The sequence below is a fragment of the Mytilinidion resinicola genome (genome assembly GCF_010093595.1).
Source record: "Mytilinidion resinicola strain CBS 304.34 unplaced genomic scaffold BDZ99scaffold_1, whole genome shotgun sequence".
Taxonomy (NCBI): domain Eukaryota; kingdom Fungi; phylum Ascomycota; class Dothideomycetes; order Mytilinidiales; family Mytilinidiaceae; genus Mytilinidion; species Mytilinidion resinicola.
The window spans coordinates 886,861-909,053 of record NW_022985437.1 but is presented as its reverse complement, the minus strand read 5'-3'; the positions used below and the strand labels follow the sequence as shown (position 1 = coordinate 909,053).

The 22,193-nt window shown below is 52.2% G+C and overlaps 11 protein-coding genes across 11 annotated transcripts; 5 read left to right on the top strand and 6 right to left on the bottom strand.

Moving 5' to 3' along the window:
• Positions 1-2,291: 2,291 nt before the first annotated feature.
• Positions 2,292-3,061, top strand: BDZ99DRAFT_8228 (uncharacterized protein). Its single transcript, XM_033728929.1, has one exon. The coding sequence runs from the start codon at positions 2,386-2,388 to the stop codon at positions 2,848-2,850; it is 465 nt and encodes a 154-aa protein (XP_033584027.1). The 5' UTR covers positions 2,292-2,385; the 3' UTR covers positions 2,851-3,061.
• Positions 3,062-3,445: 384 nt separating this feature from the next.
• On the top strand, positions 3,446-4,102 carry BDZ99DRAFT_374537 (uncharacterized protein; the record flags this gene model as incomplete). The annotated part of the gene is made up of 2 exons (XM_033714926.1): positions 3,446-3,581; positions 3,639-4,102. 2 exons carry the CDS (start codon positions 3,446-3,448, stop codon positions 4,100-4,102), a joined length of 600 nt encoding a protein of 199 aa, XP_033584026.1.
• A 143-nt stretch (positions 4,103-4,245) lies between these two features.
• On the top strand, positions 4,246-5,082 carry BDZ99DRAFT_8236 (uncharacterized protein). Its single transcript, XM_033728931.1, has one exon. It carries the CDS (start codon positions 4,388-4,390, stop codon positions 4,868-4,870), a length of 483 nt encoding a protein of 160 aa, XP_033584025.1. The 5' UTR covers positions 4,246-4,387; the 3' UTR covers positions 4,871-5,082.
• An 81-nt stretch (positions 5,083-5,163) lies between these two features.
• On the bottom strand, positions 5,164-6,367 carry BDZ99DRAFT_374111 (uncharacterized protein; the record flags this gene model as incomplete). Its single annotated transcript, XM_033714902.1, has 2 exons — positions 5,164-5,828; positions 5,986-6,367. The coding sequence occupies 2 exons, from the start codon at positions 6,365-6,367 to the stop codon at positions 5,164-5,166; spliced, it is 1,047 nt and encodes a 348-aa protein (XP_033584024.1).
• Positions 6,368-6,604: 237 nt separating this feature from the next.
• Positions 6,605-8,632, top strand: BDZ99DRAFT_492962 (uncharacterized protein; the record flags this gene model as incomplete). The annotated part of the gene is made up of 2 exons (XM_033723196.1): positions 6,605-7,005; positions 7,056-8,632. 2 exons carry the CDS (start codon positions 6,605-6,607, stop codon positions 8,428-8,430), a joined length of 1,776 nt encoding a protein of 591 aa, XP_033584023.1. The 3' UTR covers positions 8,431-8,632.
• Positions 8,633-9,272: 640 nt separating this feature from the next.
• On the bottom strand, positions 9,273-10,226 carry BDZ99DRAFT_456861 (uncharacterized protein). The gene has a single exon (XM_033718548.1). It carries the CDS (start codon positions 9,852-9,854, stop codon positions 9,498-9,500), a length of 357 nt encoding a protein of 118 aa, XP_033584022.1. The 5' UTR covers positions 9,855-10,226; the 3' UTR covers positions 9,273-9,497.
• A 1,509-nt stretch (positions 10,227-11,735) lies between these two features.
• BDZ99DRAFT_430873 (eukaryotic translation initiation factor 2 subunit alpha) lies at positions 11,736-13,708 on the bottom strand. The gene is made up of 7 exons (XM_033717265.1): positions 13,417-13,708; positions 13,135-13,358; positions 12,954-12,996; positions 12,795-12,890; positions 12,709-12,740; positions 12,442-12,658; positions 11,736-12,360 (listed from the first exon to the last, which is right to left on the bottom strand). Exons 1-7 carry the CDS (start codon positions 13,492-13,494, stop codon positions 12,112-12,114), a joined length of 939 nt encoding a protein of 312 aa, XP_033584021.1. The 5' UTR covers positions 13,495-13,708; the 3' UTR covers positions 11,736-12,111.
• A 321-nt stretch (positions 13,709-14,029) lies between these two features.
• BDZ99DRAFT_456859 (uncharacterized protein) lies at positions 14,030-15,499 on the bottom strand. The gene has a single exon (XM_033718547.1). It carries the CDS (start codon positions 15,468-15,470, stop codon positions 14,178-14,180), a length of 1,293 nt encoding a protein of 430 aa, XP_033584020.1. The 5' UTR covers positions 15,471-15,499; the 3' UTR covers positions 14,030-14,177.
• A 1,314-nt stretch (positions 15,500-16,813) lies between these two features.
• On the bottom strand, positions 16,814-17,973 carry BDZ99DRAFT_484083 (uncharacterized protein; the record flags this gene model as incomplete). The annotated part of the gene is made up of 3 exons (XM_033722623.1): positions 16,814-17,564; positions 17,631-17,846; positions 17,903-17,973. The coding sequence occupies 3 exons, from the start codon at positions 17,971-17,973 to the stop codon at positions 16,814-16,816; spliced, it is 1,038 nt and encodes a 345-aa protein (XP_033584019.1).
• A 666-nt stretch (positions 17,974-18,639) lies between these two features.
• BDZ99DRAFT_374971 (mitochondrial carrier protein) lies at positions 18,640-19,893 on the top strand (the record flags this gene model as incomplete). The annotated part of the gene is made up of 3 exons (XM_033714951.1): positions 18,640-18,687; positions 18,756-19,053; positions 19,127-19,893. The coding sequence occupies 3 exons, from the start codon at positions 18,640-18,642 to the stop codon at positions 19,891-19,893; spliced, it is 1,113 nt and encodes a 370-aa protein (XP_033584018.1).
• Positions 19,894-20,139: 246 nt separating this feature from the next.
• Positions 20,140-21,488, bottom strand: BDZ99DRAFT_8081 (uncharacterized protein). The gene is made up of 2 exons (XM_033728917.1): positions 21,182-21,488; positions 20,140-21,124 (listed from the first exon to the last, which is right to left on the bottom strand). Exons 1-2 carry the CDS (start codon positions 21,237-21,239, stop codon positions 20,421-20,423), a joined length of 762 nt encoding a protein of 253 aa, XP_033584017.1. The 5' UTR covers positions 21,240-21,488; the 3' UTR covers positions 20,140-20,420.
• Between the last annotated feature and the right edge of the window lie 705 nt (positions 21,489-22,193).

Sequence of the window (22,193 nt, the reverse complement as noted above, 5' to 3'; positions counted from 1 at the left end):
TTTGGCTGCTTCTCTTTATTTTCCTTCTTCTCGTCTTTTTTGCCCTTGTTATTTTGTTTCTTGTGGTCATTCCTTTTATGGTTGTCGTTCCTCTGGCCTTGGGGATTTCTACGCGGGTCATATCTTCCAGCTCGAGGGTTCCAGACACCCGCAGGTGGGGGCCTTCCATTCTTACCCATGCTGATCGCCGGTGGAAAGTAACCTTCTCGTCAATATGGCTTAGTAGAGCCAGTCGGTCGTTTCAGGCGTCTACTGCCTATCAGTAACAGTATCTTCGCGTAGCAAAGTAGCAATATCGCTGTAGAGGAGATGGTATGCTCGACTGTCGTGATCGTAGCATTCAAGTAAGCAAGAGTCCTTCAGACACGGGATTTTAGCCAGCATCGACTCAGAAAGTGGAGATATTTCAGTGCTGAGACAATTGCTTTGTGTCAGTTCTTTGTTTGCTGCGACAGTAGTGGAGGCTTTGAGAAGTACAAGAGAGATGAAAGAAGTATTAATGATGGCGAAAGTCATGAACATCGAATGTCTTTGAGAACAAAGGATACGAACAATAGCATTGTTGAGATATTTTGTCTTTCAAAGGCGAGTGTCCAGAAATTCAATATGTCTGGCGTACGTTCTCCACCCTGCAATTAACAGAGACCAGATGGCGATTTCATGTCTGCAAGGCTGCGTAGGGTCCCATTGAACGCTTTTGGCTTGCTTAGAAACGCTTTCGTTCAATTTGTTGAACTAGTATAGAGCAATGTTATCGCAGGCGGCTTTCGGGATATGCACGATAGCGAGAATGATTTGGTTACTCCTATTTCTTTAGTCAAGAAAGGCCACTAGAGGGTTAATGAGGCTGTGCTGATGTTGCTGATGTGTTTACAATTTGTAAAGCACCCGACTGTGCGGAGTACGCGTGCTAATGCGAGCGTTGACATTAGCGTTGCTGGTGTTGGATATTAACCTCGAATTCCTAGGAGAGTAAGGTCCCACGTCAGAGACTGACGGTAATGTCTGCGGATGAATCGTTCAGGGATAATGCTTTTGGAGGGAGGAAGCAAGGAATTTCGAGCTGGCCGGAACCGCGCAAAGAGACTTTGATGTAGGGAAAGCATGCCACAGCATGTTTTTGCGGGTTGAAGCGTAAACCCACTATCAAATATGTGCACAAGATCGCGAGTAGTTTAAAGTTAACGTATGTTTCGTAAGATTGTCAGGTGCCATCTGTGGTTCGGCAGGCATACTGAGTCGCATGAAGGAAAGCGGAGGGTTGAGGTATCAGCCTTGAGGCTACCTACGCCGTGCGGATGTCTTGATCGTGCCGCCGCCGCCAACACGACAACTCAAAGCGAGGGAGCAAGCGGACGTGCGGCATGTCGGCTGATCATGATGAGGCACGTAGGACAAGTTGGGGGTTACTTTTTGCTAGTCTCGGACATTGATGGAGATGGTTCATGAAACGACTACCCAGCTCGAGATGGTTCGAAATCTGCAGGACTAGGTAGCTACAAGGTCGAAAATGGTGAGGAGGAGGAGTTGGGGTTTCGAGTGATGGTGTTGAGGTTTGGAGTGCTGAAACAATGTCTCTGTCATGGAAGCTCTGACACTGGTTCGCAACGAAGGGACCAGGGCCGTGCAGGGTTTCGAAACAAGAGCCCTGATAGAGTTCCTTGTGAAATTGGGACAAGTCGCAGGGCGGAAACTAGCAGTAAGCACGACGTGAGGATGCCTAGAAGTGTTCGCGCACTCAGGCGACGCCGTCGCTCGGCGGCGAGAAATCAATGGCGGCTGGGACGCGAGGGTACATTATTGCCGCCATGGTAACTTTCGGCCAGAAGAAAGAGTATGGTTTGGCCGGATAGCATGGGTCCCCAGAGACGAGAGGTTGGTGGCTAGGATAGACAAGCCCGTTTACCACAGCCGAAAGCGTCGAGCAGAGACGGATGAGGGACAGCAATGGCCGTCAGTAGGCCCGTCGACGAGTCGCGGAAGACGAGGTGCAGCACGGAGGTGGGAGAAACGGGCCCTCGAGGCATGAGAAACGCGGCTAACGCACGAGGACGGGGCGTGACCCGCGTGGCTTGCGCGATTAATTTGCTGGCAATGCCGACTAGAGCGGCTATTTTGCTGTTAATGGATGTCTCTGCATTGAGTCTCTTTAGGTGGCATACCGTGCCCATTTAGGTGCATACTGGCCCGCTACAACACCACGCTAGCCGACCGGGGAGCAATTTGCGGGCTTCAGTATGGCTTCAGCACGGCCTCGGACTCCATCCCACGGACTGTCTCACGCTCGACCGCACCACGACCCCGGCGTCCCGCTGTACCTGAATGAAGATGTGTTTGGAGACGTCCCGACCTGTTTCGTGAAGTTTTTCGACGCCGGCAACCTGCATGCCTGAGGCCACGGTGAGTGCTGCTGCGGGGCCCGCTGACAACCTGTCCACCCTTCGCCGCACCCACACCCAGGGAGTTGCAACGGCGAAGTCGTTGGCGTGCCAATTGGGCGTCTACACGACGGCAGGCGGGCATGCGGCTCAGCAGCGAGGCGTTCTGGGCAGCCCCCCCGTTCCGATCATCTGCTCTCGGCCTCCAGCACGGATCTCCCACGTCGTCTTGCGTCGCCAAATAGCCTCTGCCTCTGCCCTCGCCGTGTCCGTTTCCGGGCAAGCTTGGGACGCGGATGGCGGCAGGAGGCTGGCCTTGTTGGTGGCACAACCTGGAATTTTTAGAAGTCCCGAAAGCCTTGCACCTCCTGCACCTCGCTTCAAGGATCAAGCTCGAGTCGACTGCAATCTAGCTTCCGCTGGGATGGATCCTGTAGCCCGTCGTGCGGAGTGGGGAGGATGCTTTGTATAAGATGGCGCGGGCTCCTCTGTGCGTCCAGAGACACTTGCTGTTCATACCCCCGGGGAGCCTCGAGGTCGCATACATATTCCCATTCGTCACCCTTCTCTCCCCTCCCTTCTCTTCTTAATCATTCATCGTGGCGTTCCTTTCTCGAGTGTATCAGGTAGACAACAGACCGTTGCCAGCTTTAGATTTGTGCCGATTCGCGCTGTGTGAAACCGTCCTCACCTGGATTTAAAATGTATGGAAGGCACTCCCAGCGTCGGCGCCTAAAAGCGGAGACTAACGTGTATCCAGAGCAGCCGTTCCTTCCTTCTTTGCGTTCTTGTATTCCGTAAAGAGCAACTGCGACTGCTGCCGCACCGAGGATTAAAACCCCCCCGCGCTCTTCACTTCTCGTCTTCTACATCTAACGCGCTCTTCGTTTTTCGTCTTGCACTTCGAACGCGCCCTTCAACGACACCGCCAGAACCAGAAGACATCCAGCATGTTCCCCAAGGCCATTCTCTCCGCGGTTGTGGCTGTTTGCCTTCTGGCCGCCCAGTCTACGAGCTCGCCACTCCACCATCCAGAGCCTCGAGATGGTGCCTCCAAGGTTCTCACCATGCAGCAGCCTGATAACAGCCTGCCGCCCCCCACTGGTCTCGTCCTTAAGTACGTCCTTCTCGGCACCGGCACTCAGAACTACACCTGCACCGTACCTGGATCTACAGCTGCTCCAGGCACTACCGGAGCTCTTGGTACAGTTTCTCCCTTTTACCCAACGTGACCCTAGCAATCGTACTAACAATCCCTAGCTACTCTCTACGACCTGGGCACCAAGCTCAGCAGCGACCCTCTTGCCAAGTGGAAGATCAACACCCTGTCTGGCCTCACCCTCTCCATGTCTTCGTACCCTCAGGTCCTAGGCCTCTTCCTCTCCGCGTCTGGCTACAACAACATCCTCGGCAAGCACTTCTTCTCTAGTGCAGGCGTCCCCACATTCGCTCTCGAGAACGTCCAAACCAACCCATTCCCTCAGGTCAATGGCAAGAAGAACGCCACCATGACTGCCCCAGCCGACTCTTGCCCCGGGAAGACCAACGAAGGCGCTGTCCCTTGGCTCCAACTCATCGACGCTGGCGGATCATGTGGTGGCATCAACACAGTCTACCGTCTCGAGACTGCTGGAGGAAGTGCCCCCGCAACCTGTGCCGGCATCACGACAACCACTTTCGAGGTCGCCTATGCCGCTCAGTACTGGATCTACGGTCCCGCCTGATCAAAATGGAGCGTGGCCCATCTGGCTTGTGGATGTGGTACAGAGAGAACAGCATGGTCATGATTCCCCTTCATCTGCATATATTTTGCCTGGCGCTGGTGTTTCGGTAACGGGCCCACAGCGGCTTCAACGGGCGGCTTTCTGACTTTTAACCAAAATATACCTAATTTCAACTCAGCGAACTGAGTTTCCTGCATCACACATCATCTCAACTGCCATGCGACGTGATTCATTGTCTTAACGCCATCCGAGATAGCTCAGCAAGCTAGCCGACTTGCCAAAACGATGCACTTCGTGTATTTCAGATTTCCAAATAAGGATCCAGATACCTCATCCAGCACCATTCCGTACGTCTCCATCAGCCCGCAAGCGCCTCAAAAACCCCACCTCGCCCAAATACCCGCCTCCCCACTTTCCCTCTTCTCTCACCTCGCCCCCGTAGCCGCCGGGCGCCACAAAAAACGAACCCGGATCAGATTACGAAGCCCTAATCTCCGGGGGGCGGGGGGCGCGGGCGAGTCGCCTGTACGACATCTGCGGTTACCTAGCGTTCTGCCGAGTCTAGCGAGACAAATTACAATAACCTTCCCTTGTAAAAGGCCTCCCAACCGCCCGTGTTTCCCTTACCCGCCCTCCCGGCCGCCGGATAGATTGCGTATTGCGCATGCGCCCTGCTTCGGGGCCGTGCGAACACACCTGCCCGTGTGGAATAGCGTGAGGGTGGCAGGGCGGTTAGCTATATGTGGGCGCGTTATGGGCCGACGTTGAGGATTGCGGCTGGAGGGGGGGTCGGGTCGGGTGCGAAGGTGGCGTATTGGGTATGGCCCGTTGCGGGCGCTGATTGGCTGGGTGCGGCGTTGTGGATTATGCGTTGGAGGCGGGCCGGCGCGAGGCTGGGATCGGAGGTTTAGGTAGGGCTGAGAGGGGGATTGCTGTGGTTGGTAGAAGAAATGGGAGTATTTCTTGATGAGTGTGTTTTATGGCGTGATTTCAGGTATGTACGGGAGTTTTTCTTGTTATGCATCTATTTGCTTTTCATACACGACAGGCTACGGACCTAGTCATATCTTTGAGTCTTTGGTACCTTCTCCCGTCTTCGCCAGTATGTCACCAATCCAGCCCACGGCTCGCTCAGACATGGCAGGCGTGTAAGCATGACCTACGCCGTCGAAAACGACATCCTCAAGTTCTATGTCTAGTTCTGGGTCCTCGTGTAGAGTCTTCTTCAGCACTTGCAGGAATGGATCGCCCGCTGCATATGGTACCAGTTTATCCGCGCCTCCAGAAAGATTCAGGATCCTTTTAGATCCAAGGTGCTGCTTTAATAGCTGCTTGAACTTCTGCGATGCCACTGGAGACGGCGACGAACCGTCGTCTATGCCTGGCAATAGCAGACTGGCGGGATCATAGCGCGCAATGGCGTCGATGAGAGACTTGGGAAAGTCTTGCGAGCCAAGGAAGGAGGAGCCAGGCGGCGAGCTGGATGTCCAAGTCTTGAGCTTGGATTTGGTAGCTCGATCGGTCATGAGGCGAGTGTAGTCTGGACAGCCGATGACTACCACAGCGGCCGTGATGCGAGCATCATGCAGGATACAGTGCCATGCTGCATGACCACCCAGTGAGACGCCGAGAACGAGGTGCTGTGTCAGGCGGTGTGGTGAGGGTGGGTGGAATATGTAAGAGGGAAGATAGGTCAGGAGGTGGGAGGTGTCGACTGCGGTACCATCTAGCGATTGTTAGCGGATGCTCTGCCTTGACGCGGCCTAAGATGCTGCAGAATGCTTCGAAAAATCACATCAAGATGCAGGTTCGTCATTTCGAACAGTCTGCAACCTCGCTGGGAATCTCAAACGCCGTGATGACCGAGACAGCTGGCTACTCACGGTAGCAAGAGAACATATCCTGGGCGTGCCGTGTGTTCCCTTGTCGCCAGGCCTCATTCGCAAGCTTGTCAACCTGCCTTGAGCCATGATTACGCTGATCAAAAGTGACAGCAATGAGTCCTTTGGGTGTTCTGCCTGCTTTCCCATCTCTTATCCGATCATTCCAGGCGTGTATCGTCTGCGCGGCGACCGGCGCCATGGTTTCCTGCGTCTGAAGCCGGGGATGTAAAAGCCAGAGACAGGCGACTGGCTCAATGGATGGAACGAGCTCATCGAGGCCATACACTGTGGTCAAAATGCCGGCAATAGTGAACGTCTTGCGTGAAACCGCGGGGCTGGACGGCGAATGGGTGCCATGGAGCGGATTAGTCGCGGCTGCCATGGCTATGGCGTAGATGGAATATGATGCTATTCGATTGACGAGGAGAATTGATTTCGAATTGCTGTATCAGCGGCCTCGTAATTTGCGGGGAGTTGTGGTGAATGACGGCTTTCTGGCTCCGAGCCTCGGGACGGCAGAAACGTTCACAGCCTTCTAGACCGCCCAGGATCTATCGATATTTGGGCCCGATCATCACACACCAATTCCTCAACACCATTCCCGAACACTCCTCCAGCTATGGCCGAACAACCGCAATCTCGCGGCAGCACGCCCGGTGCTGTTCCTCCTCTGCGTCGCCCACTCGAAGACGACCACCATGCCCCAGCTGTTTCGTCCCCACTGAATCCGAATCCAGATGCTGCAGCGCGGTCGCGTCCGGCGCGTCCCCCGCCTCGAGAGCAGCGCGAAAAACGTGAGACGCTGAAAAAGAGAGAGGCTTCCGCGAGCGCACGGGGAAGCACGCCGAATCCGAAGAGCAAAAAGAATGGAGAGTCTACACCTTCGCCCATGCGATACAGCGTCCCAGAGCCCAAGGTGTCAGACTATGAAGTGCCAAAGGACGGCATATTTGCGTCGCATGAGCCCAACCCAATTCTCACTCCAGACGAGCAGACAGAGCTAAAGAAAGCTGTAGATCAGTTAGTACATTGGGACTCTTAACACATGTGAGGCTAACATCGCTACTAAGTGCCTGGAACAAGAAAGGCTACCGCTACACTCACTGCGTCGCCGACCCTCACTTCCGCCATAAGCAGTTCTACCGGCAATCAGACTCTCGTCCGTACGGCCCACGAATGAGCCATGAAGATTGCGACAAGTGGTTCCACTTCGATGAATCGGCCAGCATGGTCACAAATGAAAAAGGATGGCGAATGGGACGAGGCAATGTTGTGGCTCGCGAAGGACGGCTGTACTACGAAGTCAAGGTTGTAAAGGGTATACCAACTGACGGACCACCGGCTTTGAAGCACACAGAGAATGGACACCCGATTGCACAGCCGCACGTGCGCATGGGATGGGCGAGAAGAGAAGCACCTTTGGATGCGCCAGTGGGGTTCGATGGGTACAGCTACGCTATCACTGACTTACGGCTTGAGACAATGCACCGTTCGCGAGCGAGCAAAATATTCAAACCTCTCCCAAAGGGCACGAAAAGCAAGTACGCAAAGGCTCGGCCTCCTCATGGGAAGCCGTCACCAGTGGAATATATCACTGATATGGACGTTCGCGAGGGCGATGTCATCGGGCTCGAGATTCAGCTGCCCTCGCTATCCATGCACCGGAAAGTTGTGGAAGGGATATACAACCCAGCTGTAGACATAGGAGACGGGTTCGATGTGGGGCCTCATTCTTCTGGGCCAAGGGATCCTTTAAACATGGATAGGCCTTTAGACATCATTAGGGACCGTATCCCCGTTCCGTACAAAGGAAACTTCTATTTCGAACAACTCGACTACGTCGCGACTAAGCCTATGGAATCATACTCGGACAGAGGGCCAACACCCAAGACCGTTCTATCCCCCAATCACGACGACCCCCCATTACGGTCACTACCACACTCAGCAATCAAGGTCTATAAGAATGGAAAAGATGTAGGCATAGCATTTGAGAACCTCCTAGCGTTTCTCCCGCCAGCGAGCGCTCCATCAGCCCCAGCTGGTGCTAGACTCGGATTCGACGACGGAATGGTTGGGTATTTCCCGTGCATTGCAGCCTTCTGCGGCGGCATAGCTCAAGTCAACTTTGGCCCGGATTTCTGGTGTCCACCCGAAGAGATTGTCAACCAGTCGAAGGATGTAGACATGGCCGGAAGTGATGCCAATGATGCGATACCAGAAGGCAGGAAGCTGCGCGCGATTGGGGATAGATATAAGGAGCAAATTGCGGAAGACGTCGTGTGGGACATTATCGACGAAGTGGACTTCTTTATCCAGGATGGTGGTTGGGACTATAGGGGCGAAGTTGACCCCAGCATCAGTACGGTCAAAGCTACGCCGACTGCCAGAGGCATGGCTGGAGGCTTGGATGATGGCGTTGGTGTGGAAGTTGGGAGGCGGTACTAATATCGCAAACGAAAACGACGCTTGAGTTTAGTAGCTACGGCGCACGCAGCATCGTGCTCTTAGACGTGTATACTATCCTATCACTACTTCGGTGTCCTCTTTAGAACTACAACCTGCTCTGATAGCCCGGCGTTGGTGATGGTTAGACCACGAGCGTTCGAAACCTAGGCGGATTCGTGCTGTTATTGAGCATAACGGCGCTTGCTCCAAATTCCTGGAGGCATTTTGAAGTTTTGCAGAGAGCAGTAAATCAGTATGCACCGTAAAAGCTGACCGTAAGAAGTTCAAACCCTCCATAAATTCTCTGCTATCTCCCCCCAATCTGCACACTACTCAGCCCCTTCCGCTCACGTGACTTCGAATGGGGTATCGGACCAGAAGTTCTCACTACGTGAGTGAAGATGGCCTGGAAGACTTTGATGAGCTGCTCAAGCGGTAAGATGGTGGTTCTTGCCCTATAGCCAATAGTGCTCTTTCTGCTTCTAGTTCTGTCTCTGCTTTCGAATCAGCATCCAGCCGGACCGCAGATCTAGCGACGCTACTCAGTGTATATGTACCCCGACGAACTGCGATGTCACGACTCCTGGGTGTAATGAGACAGAAATGGTAAAGGGCGAGAATGGGTGTGATGATCAGTGCAATGGGTGTCAGGTTCCGAGTTGAGAAGGGAGCTGCAAAAGAATGGGCTTGACCCTTAGGAAACATATACAGGGATGTGTTAGTATTGTACCATGTAAAAGCCATGACGGAGGCAATTAGGCTACCGTTTGAAGGAGTGGAGCCATGCTAGCTAGGGCACCCCGTACAGCGGTACTAGATGAGCAAGAGCAAAGCCCGAGAACGCCTATTTATTACTTATGGATTTCTCAGACTCTAGATACGATGTAAAGGCCGATGTGTTACATATCAGACTATTTTTTGACTAGCCAGCAATCTGCAGGCTGGGACACTCCTTACGGTGCCATCAGACGGGCAAAACTGAAGCCTGGGAAATTATGACTTCAACCAATTTTATTTCATATCCATGAATGCCGCCTATCCACACCAAGGCCACTAGAACTTGAAGATTAGACATCATAGGGAGATACCACGCCCTCCCATCCTTTCTGCTGCTTGTAGAGCTCCCAGAACTTCTTGAAGACTCTCGGCTCGATGCGTGCCCGGACGCTGGCTTGGTTCAAATCCTCTTGTCCCGAGACACGGTACATCTCAGCCAACCTCGCTACGATCTCCAACGACCCGACGATATCCTCCGGTCTGCTCCAGTCGGCTTGGTCGTATCCGCCAAGGGGTTGTGCGCGCGGCAGGATCACGAAGCGGGCGAAGGCGGCGATGGCCTCGACATGTTCCGGAAGCAGCGGCTTCCCATCACCACGAGCGAGAAAGACAGAGCCAGGGCACGTCCGATAAAGCTCTGCTTTCATGGCGATGTCATCATCGTTGGTAACGATGCCGTTGATAAGGGGTCGTGTATTGAAGTGGAGGAAGGAGACCAAGGGATTGCGGGATGCGGCAGCCGTCCATGCACGATCCGGAGCTACCTGCCAAGTGCGGACTGGGATATCGAGACGACTGGCGAAGTAGCTTCTGACGCTGGTACGATTGATGCCGTCAGAGGTGTATAGATCGGCGATATGCGACGTCTCTGATGTACGTACCCACTTTCCCTGGGGATGGAGGCGGGGAAGGAGGATTATGCGAGCGGAGGTGGACCCGGAGATGAGGCGTTCGCCATCGCAGTCGATACACACAGCTTCCACTCTCCCGGCACGTGGTCCCTGTTCTGGCGGTGCCTCTTCAGTGAATGTAAGCCATGCGTCGTTTTGGAGATCGGACACGGATAGTGCGTCAACCACATGCCGATAATCTGAGGTTTCCATATCCCGGAGAGACCCATCGCATAGAGTAGCGCACACAATGACTGATCCTACCCAGCGGAGTGGGTTCAGGTCCGCGGTCGCGATGGAGATGCATTGATTGCCAGAACAAGAGTCCGCAATGGAGGGTGCTCGGTAATACACCGTGAGGTCGTCATATAACTCGCGGCCGAGGACGCCATTTCGGCAGATAGTCGCGGTCATCATACCATTGTCTGACTTTTTCGCGCTAAGATTTGAAGAACGGCCCAGGAGATTCAAATGTATTGCGATCTCAGGGTCGTCGCCGCTTTGGAGCCAGATCCAGCGGGGGCAGTCGCTATTAATTGACATCAATATTGCACGATAAGGACGTGAGGCAGGTCGTAGGTGGCCGGTGTAGAGACTGAACGTATTGCAAAGCACTTCATGTGTTGGCAGGTCTTCCAGCTTGCATTCGGGGCTGCAGTATCGTATGCCACGGCAGTTTGTGCAGAGATCTCCCGGGGCAGAGCAGAGGGCGCAGAGGGCATCTGAGCTAAACTGTGCTGTCTCGGTTTTCGAGGCCTCAGGATTGAAGGTTTCTTCTTGGGCTTTGACAGAGCCGGTATCATGCTCCTGCTTCTGTCCAACAGGATTCTTGGGGCTTGTGTGAGTTGTTTTCTTGCCGCCGTGAGCATGGGTATCTAAAGACCATGCCGCCTTGAACTCCGGGTTTGTCTTGATCGAGAAGCCATAACTAGATGGGTTGGGGCCAGCATCCTTGTCAGGGGGCAGTGTCGCGATCTTCTTGGCCTGCATCCTAGGCTTGAGCTCGCTAGGCATGACAGAGTCTATAGACATAGTATCACTCCTAGAGTCGTCGTTCTTATCCGTCTTAGTGTCGACTTGAGCGGCGTTACGCTGAGCAACGTCGACAAGCGGAGGGGGACGAGGTCGAGTTGGAGAAGGAATCACGACCTGTGGTGAAGGGCCGCGACGTCGAGGCCCGAGACTAGCGTCAAGAGGACGGCTAGGAGGGGTAAAATCTATGTTTTTGTTTCTGTTTTCGAATTCACGGCTGTCCGCAACCTTGCGCTCGGCGTCGGCACCGAAGCCGTTGATATTCTTGGCCTCCGTCATGATTCTTGGTTTAGTGTTGGATGTAGAAGGCTGAAGGACTACTAGCTGTTTGAGAGTTGAAGAATTAGAAGTGAAGCAGTCAAATCGAGTAGTTCAGAGAGCGGTACCTATAGATAGACTGTGAATCGGTTCAAGTGAGAATCAATGAACCATCATCCCTAAAATCAAGTCCCAGTTGAATCTCCGTGACCCCAAAAACAGGCGTGTGAATGGTGTCAATGTAGCCTGGAAGTTTCGGCACGAACGGGACACCACCTCACTACCTGGGTAGACCTGTTGAGGAGGCGCTCTTAGAAGAGAAGTGGCGTTCAAAGAAACGACTGTTCTGACGACCACATATGTATCCACGGAAAGTGCTTGATATCAAGATGATCTCTGCAAGAGAGTAGAACGTGAAGTAACTTGTAACCGTTTGTCGTCTTATTTGACTTTTATGTTGAGAAAGGACGCATTCCTGAACTTGAAGTTCGATAGCGTCCACCTCTACCATAGCACGCTGGTCGTATACGCCCTTGACCATCCGGGGCCGTTCCGCATTCTTTGCCATATCGCCATACCTCTCTTCCTATTTACCGCCTCATAATCGCAACCTGCCAGTCCAAGCCCCACCTCTGCTCGCCTGAAAAGAGAATAAGGGCGAAGGGGGGCTACCACTCACATACCTTCTGATGCAGAAAACTGGAGATCAAAGCAGCTGGAGGCTCTATGCATCCGCCTCAACAACTCCACCCTCGTCGCTCGCGCTCTCGTCTTCGTCACCGCTGATCTCCTCGTTCTCGCGCGCTCGCTTCTCCATCAATGCCTGCAGTTCTGCGTCATCGTTTTCGGTAACTGCCTTGGGTGCCATCTTGACGATAAGATTGCCACCGGCTTTCGTGATGTTCTCTTCAATTTCCTTGATGGCATCTGTGAGAGTGGTGATGCCGACATTCTTGTCGAGACATTGGCTAGTCTGTAGTACATTCGTTAGATGCTTATCCCAACGTGGCAAGGTACGTGCCGGGTTAGAGAAAACAAAGTCCGAAATACTTACTAAGACATAAAGGGGCGGGCTGACGAGCTTGACCTTCACGTGGTTATCTGGTGTATTCTTGGCTTCTGCGCAGCGGAGAGCGGTCTTGACGGCGTCGATGCCTTCGTAGCCGAAGCAAGTGACCTCAACGTCGGAACGGACTTTGGTGGGTTGAGGCGTCAAACGCTTTCCTATGTAGCTTTGTAGCTCGTCCTTGACTACGTCATTGGTGAATTCGCTAAAACATCATTAGCCGCAATATCGACGCTTCGTAGCGGAAACGCTTACATGCCGGACCACACTTCTGGGTTTGTGATGGACTGATCGCAAATTAGCAATGTAGACAAGTAAATTCTATGGGCAAAGTCGCTCACAAGCTTAAACGCATCAACTGCGTGACCGTACTTCTTGTTGAGTGGCCATCCGATAGTAGAGTAGAGCTCCTCGATTGGGGTGTTGGTTTTCTCAGCCTAGAGTTGCACTATTAGCAACTACTGTCTCTCCCGCTTTCACGAAAGGATATCTCCACATACCACGTGTCGCATGATCGAATGCACCATCTTGCTCTTATTATACCTGTCTTCAAGTCAGCATTCTGCGCCACCTCCAGTCTTCCGCCGGTCCACCTTTCCCGTGCCCAAATTATCCACAAACCTCACCACCCTCTTGATCTTCACACCAGCGTCCGTAGAGTAAAGCATGAATAGGACTAACCGTTCTTCGCACTTCACGATATCCTCGGGCGACACTCTCCGCTTCGACAGATCAATATATCCCTTCTCTTTGTCCACCCTCAGTACGACGACGACCTCGTTCCGGCCCACGCGAATCAGCTTTTGGATACTCCTGATACGTCGGCGCGAGAGTTCGGAGAGCAGAATCATGCCGTCGATGTTGTCGTATTCGAGGAGTTTCACGTAGGCGCCCATTTCTGCGATCTGGGGATTCTGTCAGTCGATCTCGAAACGCTTTGTCTGAAGAATTGGATTGTCCTACCTGCTTGACATTCACCATCACGAAGGACTCGACCTCCGGGTACTTCTCCTCATAGAAGCGGCAATTTGTGAGAGACATGGCTGTGGTAGTAGGGAGGCTTTTCGCCTTAGTCGGGGGTGATTGATTTGTGTGCCTTCTGCGGCGAGAGGGGCAGCGGGGTGAAAACGGGATCTGGCGCGGGTTGGTGGTTCGCGAGGTGAATTCGATGTCCTAGGTATTCGTTTCTGTAAGAATTCGGAGGGCTGTATGTAGTCTACAGGCCTCGAGTCGTATGGATTAGATTACTGTGGCGGGTGAGGTGTAGGTGCAGAGTCATAAGAAAGAAATTGTGGGGCTTTCCGCCGCGAATGCCAAGACCCCGCATTCAGTTCCAATTCGACGTCGTCCCATTGAACAACAACAACTTCTGAACTTGCATCTTTCGGTTTGAACCGTGAACGAGACATTACTAGTGTAAATAGTCTCAGAGCTAATGGAGACTGCCTGGTTTCAAGTTCAAATCCAGCAGCTCGTTCATCTTAAATCGCACAGAACAATGAAAGGAAATGGACTTGATAAATATTGTCTATGTCAGGCACTATACGACTTATTAATCATGGTATATCTTTGCATTCGGGGGATTGCTTAGTCTATGACATGCCGCGGGTTTCGTGTCAAAGGCCATTTTAATATTCTAATTCTACAACTGCTACCTGCTCGTTGGTCACGACGGCTCCAGTCAGCTATCAGGCAAGCGTGATCTCCATTTCAACCGGCTTTGCTTACTCCCAAGCATCAGAGTGGATTTGACCTATCGCTAGGCGTTCAGAGACGTTATTCTTCGTAGAGACCAGAAGGATGTTGAATAGCGGCCACGGCTTCTCGAGATCATACGCATCGTATTGAAGGTCGAGGTCTCTGGGCACACCCTTCCCCTCGAACCTTCTGATATCTCTGCGATCCCATATCGACCCTGTTGTTGTCGCCGAGAGCAGTATTAGGTATACGTTGTCCCGAGAAAAGAGATCTACCGCAAGGTCGTCGGTACCATGCAGCATTCCGCACATCCTGCCCCTTTCATCCTCAATTAAACTTGCCGTGTAGGTTGGGTTGATCGTTGAGTTGCGGCTTGCGGATGAGTGATGCATCCCACTGCACCCAGCATGAAACCTGAACGAGTCGATCCCCAGGACAGATGCCTTGAACTTCAGTGTTCCCGGCCCCCCTTGAGTTGGCTCTTTGGTGGGGGAAGACAACGCCATAGAGTTGTAATTGAACGTCCAGGGATACCAAAGAGCAGAAATCTCTTGTACTCTGCCTTCGAGATATATCGTATCGGATGTGTCTTCAAGGCGAACTGAGTGTATCCTCGTCTGTACGTCTCTCTCTCCTACTACCATCTTGTAGTCCACCATGCCGCTCCAGCCAATCCACGACCAGCTCGGAAAAAGAGTTGCATTATCATTACACGAGGTCGAGCGGCTTCGGACAGTACCTGCTGCAGGTATCCAGAGTAATGCAAGGTCGATAAGCGCGATTGGCACCCCTTGCACAAATCTCAATCCAATCCCTCTGGAAAGAACGTCGAGAATACCCATGAATGCATTGAGCCGGTCAGTCGAATATGATAGTTGTTTTGCGCTGTAATTGATAATGAAATCGGCGATATAACCGAAAACACTGGCCCAATCGCCTTGTTCTGCGCTTTTCCGTGTCTGAGATAAGTGTAGAAAGGGGTTGGCATATCTGGCCCTAGCTTGAACAAGCTCATCATGGATGTATTCGTACTCGCAGTAGTGATTGGTCTGGCATTCGAAACGCACAAAATCTTTCGCGAAATACAGGCATTGCTTCGAGAGGAGCTGCTCTTGGTAAGTCCAGGCCCTGGAGTAATACTTCGTGTTAACCTTGTTGTCTCCAATGGTCTCTATTCTATGATCCAAGCGAACGCCTGGAGCAACTAGATATCCACAACCTGTCCTTGACATTGGGCTAACCCCAGCCAGCCCAGCATTTGCGTCTTCTCCGGCCGATGCGATTAAAGTCACGGAAGCTGATGAGTATATGCTAGCCATCTGCGAGATCTGCTCATGCTTCTGAACATCGTCGTCATGAATAACGCACCTACAGTGATGGATGAGCAAGGTAACGCGTTTGTTTTTAGAAAGGGTATTGATGCTTCTATGAAAGTGGCAAGAGAACAAGAATAAGACTAACAGTGCATCTATCCATAGGAACAGTCCTCCGAGCACCCTCGTAGTTTCGATAGCGTCTTTGATTGTTTTCGGAATAAGATAGGCGAAAGTGTCTAAGGCGTTGTCCATCATAAGCTCTGGCAATGTGGCTTTTGACGTTCGGAATTGTGGAATATGGCCCCAAACATAGGACAGCGCAAAGTATTGCACGTCGGATGCGTGTTCAACCAAGCATCTTCGCTTAATATCAATGAGAAGAAGTCCCGAGATAGCCCTAGAGGGACCGATATGTTTTGCACACTTTGGATGATTCTTAGCGCAGTCGCTCAGGCTCTTCCATATCCAATCGAAGTCAGCCTGATTCGAATTGACTACGCGAGTGCCGCTTGACTGAAGTGGGCCAGCAGTTTCGAGTTTCAACTTTAGTGGAGCAGGTGATGTGCTCTCTGGTTTCGCAGAACTGAGTTCGAACGCTTGGTGATGAAGGTCTTTGAGTTTCCAATTATCAACGAATACAAGAGGACCTCCAAACCAGTTCATCAACGTTGCTGTTGGAGGCTTGTTGCCGAAGCTGATGAGGCCGCCTAGTAAACAGCAGTATATCTGTCTATTTGGCCAACGCTTGAATTCCTGAAAAAGCTCGATCCATCGAACGGAACGAAGATCCAGAAGTTTCGAGAACTTGACAGCCTGAATGCAAGCGGCGCAAGCTGCACGGAACGCGAACGACACGAGGTTGTTAGGATCTGAGCTAACAGCCCCTTCCTCAAAAGTGAGTATGAATCTGGTCGCGTCAGGATCCATAGTCCGAGGCGCGAGACACAATAATGAGAAATATCGACAAGAATAGATGTTGAGTGAAGCTCCATTCATTCCGCCTCAGCCCTGCTGCAGGTATCTTGGAAGCCTAGAAACTACCTCAATTTAGCCGAGCCACGTGACCTACATGCAACAGAGGCTATAGACGAACTGGCAAAGAAAATGCATTTACTAAAATCAGCCGCGTCTCCAAGCCTTATCCAGGACGATGGTATCTGGCAAACGCCTCCAACGCCTTTCCCACCATCTCGCCGGCTATACCTAGGTATGTTCATCCAACAGCCCAAATACACAAGCAGAAGAAATAAATATCAGAGCCATATACCCATTGTCAACATCTAGTCGTCGTCATCTTGTCATATCCTACTAACTTCATCCAATCTTGTCACACCGAACATTCTTATTTATTTCTTCAGGGCGGCATCGTAAATGGCCGCGAGGACGCCTACGCCTGCTCCAATCAAAAGACCTGCCGGCCCTCCAGGGACGGATTTGCTGATAGTAGTAACAGTATCCGAGCTGAATGGTCCCCAAGCTGGGACGACATATTCGGCGACGGGGACAGGAGGAATGCCCTGTACCTTCGCCACAGTAACCAGCGGGTAGATGGTGTAGGCTAACAATGCCTTGACGATATTGAAGGTCAAAGGATCGGCGGTGTAGGTCTTTTTGTTGGTCTTGTGTTGCGTGTTGGAGCGCAGAGTAAGGTTGACGAAGTAAGACGCGACGAGCGGAAAGAGAATGCTCGTGAGCGACCACAATGTCGCAGGTGCCCAGAAATCGCTGGTCAGAAGAAGCCACAGGTTGGGAAATGGAAATTCTCGCGACTGGAGGCCTAAACTGGCAATCGCAGGCGTTTTGGGATGTGCCCATTCGAGGGTATTGTATTGGAGGCCGGCGGCCTCGACGATCAACACGAAGCTTTGGACAGCAACCACGGAGCTGAAATTCTCGCGCAAGAACTCAGCAACTCCCTCGGTCCTGCTCTTTTGGAACTTCCAGAGGTCGCGCGCTTTCTTATCGATTGCGGTGCCAGCCTGCTCAGCCACATTCGCGAGTTGGGATGGCGACGCGGGGATGTCAATTGCCGACGTGATTCGGGACACAGTCCGTGGGGTGCGCGTCGTGAGTGCCTTCTGTGGCGTGCTATCCTCTCTAGAGGCGTTACAGGTTAGCACAGGCGCGTATATGGGACGCGTTCATGTAAACAAATGGACGTACTGGGAGTCCTCCTGATCAATGAGCTTGGTTTGGCGTCTTCTCGGCTTGCTAACAACGGCGGTACCAGCATCCGGAGGTGACGGGCGCTCACGCTTCAAGGGCGATCCAGTGCGCTTGTAATAGTCACTAAAGGCTGGATTTTTGCTGTACGTGCTCTGGTTTTGCGACAATTGAGTCTCAAGAGCGGCAATGAGATCGTCCTTCAAGAGGCCCGCACTATTTCAAGTCCTGTCAGACAATTGCGCGTCGCAAGCTGGAAGACGGGAACATACTCGGGAAGGTTGGCCTGCGAGGCGAGCTCTTGCAACTCGCCCTTGCGTTTTCTGTGTAGCCAGGACGACATAGTTGAGAGTAGTATGAAGTGGGTCGCGTAGCAGATGCGACCCGCAATATCGATATGCAAAGCTAGTTAAGGCTGGGGGAAGAAATGTTGCGTGGTGGTGCAGTGAGCGGGCGTCGGGACGGATGACGGAGAGATGGGACAACAGCGCTTGCGATGTTGTTTACATATGCCAAGGCGTCTCACGTGAGCTTCGACGAGCGCGCTAACTGACGCAGCAGAACCAGGCCGCCTAGAGATGCCTCCGGGGAATATTTTAGGAATTGGGTGAGCTGTGCTGTTTGCAGCAATTGAGTTGGGACCCCTCGTTCCTCTCTCCCAAAGCTCTCAGATCGAGCTCTGGTCCATTCGCGGTCGGTCTCTCGGCTCTAGCAGGCCAGCATATCGCCAGAAAAATCCGAGGATCAACCTTCGTCCGATCCCATCGCCTCTTTGACGCTCCTTATCACCCCCCTCCTCCAGTACTGCAGTGGCTCGAAGGCGTCACTCGCTCGCCGTATATACTCTCCCGACTCATTGCGGACCTTTGCAGGATTTTCTGGCGCCTCCATGGGACTAGCCCGTGTGGCTGACTTCTTCTCAACGAACAATCCGAAGGCGCAGTTCGTGGATGATGGACGGGAGGGCGGCGCGCTCACAATGGAAGCCGTGGGAACCATGCAGGACGCAATGGAGGAGGAGGTAGACTTGGAGGCTGTCCGGCCGCCCTACATTCATGTAAGGAGCACGAGATGCGCATACAGTCGCGCATCAAGTCCGACATATACTGACATGGCGGTGCCCAGGCAATGTTAGCTGGCGGCCTAGGAGGGACGACTGGAGATATGTTGATGCATTCTTTGGACACAGTCAAAACGAGGCAGCAGGGCGATCCGCACATGCCCCCGAAGTACACATCCATGGGGTCGACATATTACACAATCTGGCGGCAAGAAGGAATAAGAAGAGGCCTATATGGAGGCGTGAAGCCAGCCTTCCTAGGCTCCTTCTCTGGAACCGTGATATTTTTCGGGACATATGAATGGAGTAAACGACATCTGATAGACATGGGCGTTGCGCCGTCGATATCCTATTTCACGGCTGGTATGTCAAAGCGCTCTGGGAATGGGTCTGTAAGACCACCGCTGTAAACGACGGAAGCTAACTTCTTGGATAGGCCTCGTCGCAGATCTAGCAGCAGCCCCCGTTTACGTCCCATCTGAAGTCCTCAAGACCCGCCTCCAACTCCAAGGCCGACACAACAACCCTTACTTCAATTCGGGCTACAATTACCGATCCACTATTCATGCTGCAAAGACAATCGTAAAGACTGAAGGATTTTCAGCCCTCTTCTACGGATATAAGGCAACCCTTTGGCGCGACCTTCCATTCTCAGCCCTACAATTTGCCTTCTACGAGCAAGAGCAAAAATGGGCCAAGGCATACGTTGGGTCAAAAACAATAGGATTGCCCCTGGAGATCTTGACAGCGGCGAGCGCTGGGGGTATGGCTGGCATAATAACATGTCCCCTGGACGTCGTAAAAACTCGCATTCAAACTCAGCACAACCCAGACACCCTCCCAACGAGTGCGACAACGTCGACAATAGTGTCCCAAAAACCAACCTCGCCTCATGTACCCTCGAAACACCAAAAGCCGGCACCTATTAAGCAAACGCCGCACCAGCACAGTCGGCCCATTTCAACATCCTCTCCTTCCACGGCGCTCAAGAACCACTCGGCCGCAACCTTGGACACGTCATCAGTGTTAACAGGATTGAAAGTCATTTATAGAACGGAGGGTTTCGCAGGATGGTTCCGTGGTGTTGGCCCTCGTCTAGTCTGGACGAGCGTGCAGAGTGGCACCATGCTCGTGTTATATCAAACCCTTCTACGGTTCTTCGACGAACATCCCCTAGTTTCAAAAGACGACGCTTTGTTATAGTACGAAAAGCAGTTGTTCAGTGTTTATGTGTGGTGCTATCATGACGGAGCCTGCGGCTGCATACATTTTGTAACATCAAGGGCGATTACGAGCATCGTACGCCATGCATTGAGTGGCGTTTTCACATGTGGGCGAGCAACACGTCGCTCGTTGGTTTGGCGCTTGGGATAGATTAGACATTTTGGCATCCATTTGAAATCTCATACTCTTAGACCTCTGTCGTAACGTCTTGGAATCTTGCCGCTCTGTATGATGCTACGTAGCTAACCAGAATTATAGTGATGCGCAACGCCTGAACGAGCCGATCCCCCCTAAGAAGTTGGTTCCTCGATATGTTGAACGTTGAACGCACGCTAAAAAGGAAAAGCCTCCTCAGCACTTTTTGGTACTGTATCCCTTAACCCGTTGAAATGGGTCCTACGTTATCGATAAGGCTGCGGCCAATAAGAGGCTCTAATTCCTTCCTCCGTGATGAGAATTACAATAACCTGAGGCTATTCGAATTGCTTGTAGATAGCTATACAGGCCTATTCTATGGAGTTGAGCTTTGCTAGATGTTCACTCCAACACTGTAAACCTGTACAGAATGCAATTATATAAACTGTACAACCATAATTCGTCCGAGGCGTCCTTATACGACGCTTCCAGCCATGACTATCGCCTCTTTCCTTTCTTGTAGTGTTAATAGATAGATTCGCAAGTGGCTTCCGAGCCCCATAGTGTGGTGTTGTAGTAGTACGCCTTGCCTCCTTGCAGGCAGCACAGAAGTGTTGTTTTTTAAACACCTTAGCTAGCTTATGCTCCTTAACCGGCTGCCATACTATGTCCATTATTCCTTTCACTCCTTCTACTGTATATTGCTTGCGAGCACAAATAGAGTTATAGAGGAGGGCATCGCGTAGGTTGCGGCGGAATTGGGCATGCGAATGTTGGCGTAGAGTTCGCTCACCCACTATCCTGTAGGTGGACAGCTGGTAACAATTGCCAACTACTATATCTAATAGGAAAGAGAATAGAGGCTTCCACGTCTTCCTATAAGTCCTCTCGGTGTTGTAGTAGGACCTTAATTGGTCGGCCACGTCGACGCCGCACATGAAGAGATTGTACTCCTCTATGAAGTCTGGTATATCTAATTCCTTCCTAGCCTCATCGCCGAACACCTTCGCTGTTTGCCTGTAGCCTGTGGACATTGTAGAGGGTTGTTTTCGTAGCTTTGCGATGTAGTTTTGACCTGGCGATGTATGACGTCAGCGGCTCTGCGGTATAGTGTTGAGGACGATGTACGTACCATTATGAATTGTAGACAGGAATAGAACCACCGTGGCGTCCTTCCAGGCAAACTCCATTACCTTATAACTCCTAGATAACTCTCCGTATAGCTGGCCCCACGGAATTTGCTTATTGTGGCTTAATTTAAGGTCTGTAAGTGATGCTGAGAAGCGCTTAGCCGGCACCGTCCTTTTGGCCTTGGTCCTCCTTTTTAAGGCCTTATTAGAGGCCTTTTGATCGGCTGTGAGGACCTCCACGTCGTGTTCCTCCTCTCCAAGCTCCTCTTGTTTTATGCGTGTAGTTCTGACCGTGCCGGCAGCTCCAATTCCAAGAGATCTTAGCCGTTCAAAGAGCTTCACACTGCTGAAGAGATTGTCCAGCCAAACTACGTGCTTGTCCGGCGGATATAGGCGCTCCTGCGTGCCTGGGCAACATTGAGTAAGCAGATTAAGGACAACGGCTTGCGTCTTTGTAAAGCCTTTATCCAGGAAGGATGTATCCAGGTCTACAGGCCCCTTCTTGTCGCCTTTAGCATGCCATAGCCAGTTAAGAACGTAGCCCTGATTCGCCAAGACCTATATCTTGAAGCCTTCTGGTGTAGGTTTTAATGGAATATTAACAATTTCCGGCGCTCTGCCTATGAACCTCTGTATGGTCTCATCGACAGCTAGGTGCGGGCCTGGGCGCCAGTACCGCCGGCAGCGTACTCGCAGATGCTCCGAGAGCTTATCTACGCGGTCAAATGTACTGTAAAAGCCGTCCTGAGGCACAGGAGAGCATCGAATATAGCGCTCAAGCTGCTCCCATCGCGTCTTCGATATATAGTCGCCCACCTTGTGAGCAGCTCCCTTTTCAAGCGGCCCCCAATAGTCCTCTATGGCCGGCTCCACGGTGATTCCCATGTGAATCACGACTCTAAAGTAGGCGTACAGCTCCTGCCTACACGTAGGCAGCCATGGCCTTGCCTTGCCCTCAGGGGCGTCCTCCTCCAACGCCAGGTGCGCCTCTGCATATTGATTTGTCCACGCGGT

Excerpts from the sequence above, each read along its gene's own strand:
- BDZ99DRAFT_8228 (XM_033728929.1), top strand. The coding sequence starts at position 2,386 with ATGCCTGAGGCCACGGTGAGTGCTGCTGCGGGGCCCGCTGACAACCTG.
- BDZ99DRAFT_8236 (XM_033728931.1), top strand. The coding sequence starts at position 4,388 with ATGCACTTCGTGTATTTCAGATTTCCAAATAAGGATCCAGATACCTCA.
- BDZ99DRAFT_456861 (XM_033718548.1), bottom strand. The coding sequence starts at position 9,854 with ATGAAAGCAGAGCTTTATCGGACGTGCCCTGGCTCTGTCTTTCTCGCT.
- BDZ99DRAFT_430873 (XM_033717265.1), bottom strand. The coding sequence starts at position 13,494 with ATGTCTCTCACAAATTGCCGCTTCTATGAGGAGAAGTACCCGGAGGTC. Across the intron at positions 12,997-13,134 it reads ATCGTGAAGTGCGAAGAACG|GTATAATAAGAGCAAGATGG; the intron begins GTTAGTCCTATT and ends ACTTGAAGACAG. Across the intron at positions 12,891-12,953 it reads ATTCGATCATGCGACACGTG|GCTGAGAAAACCAACACCCC; the intron begins GTATGTGGAGAT and ends GTGCAACTCTAG.
- BDZ99DRAFT_456859 (XM_033718547.1), bottom strand. The coding sequence starts at position 15,470 with ATGGCTAGCATATACTCATCAGCTTCCGTGACTTTAATCGCATCGGCC.
- BDZ99DRAFT_8081 (XM_033728917.1), bottom strand. The coding sequence starts at position 21,239 with ATGGAGTTTGCCTGGAAGGACGCCACGGTGGTTCTATTCCTGTCTACA. Across the intron at positions 21,125-21,181 it reads CCTGTCTACAATTCATAATG|GTCAAAACTACATCGCAAAG; the intron begins GTACGTACATCG and ends ATACATCGCCAG.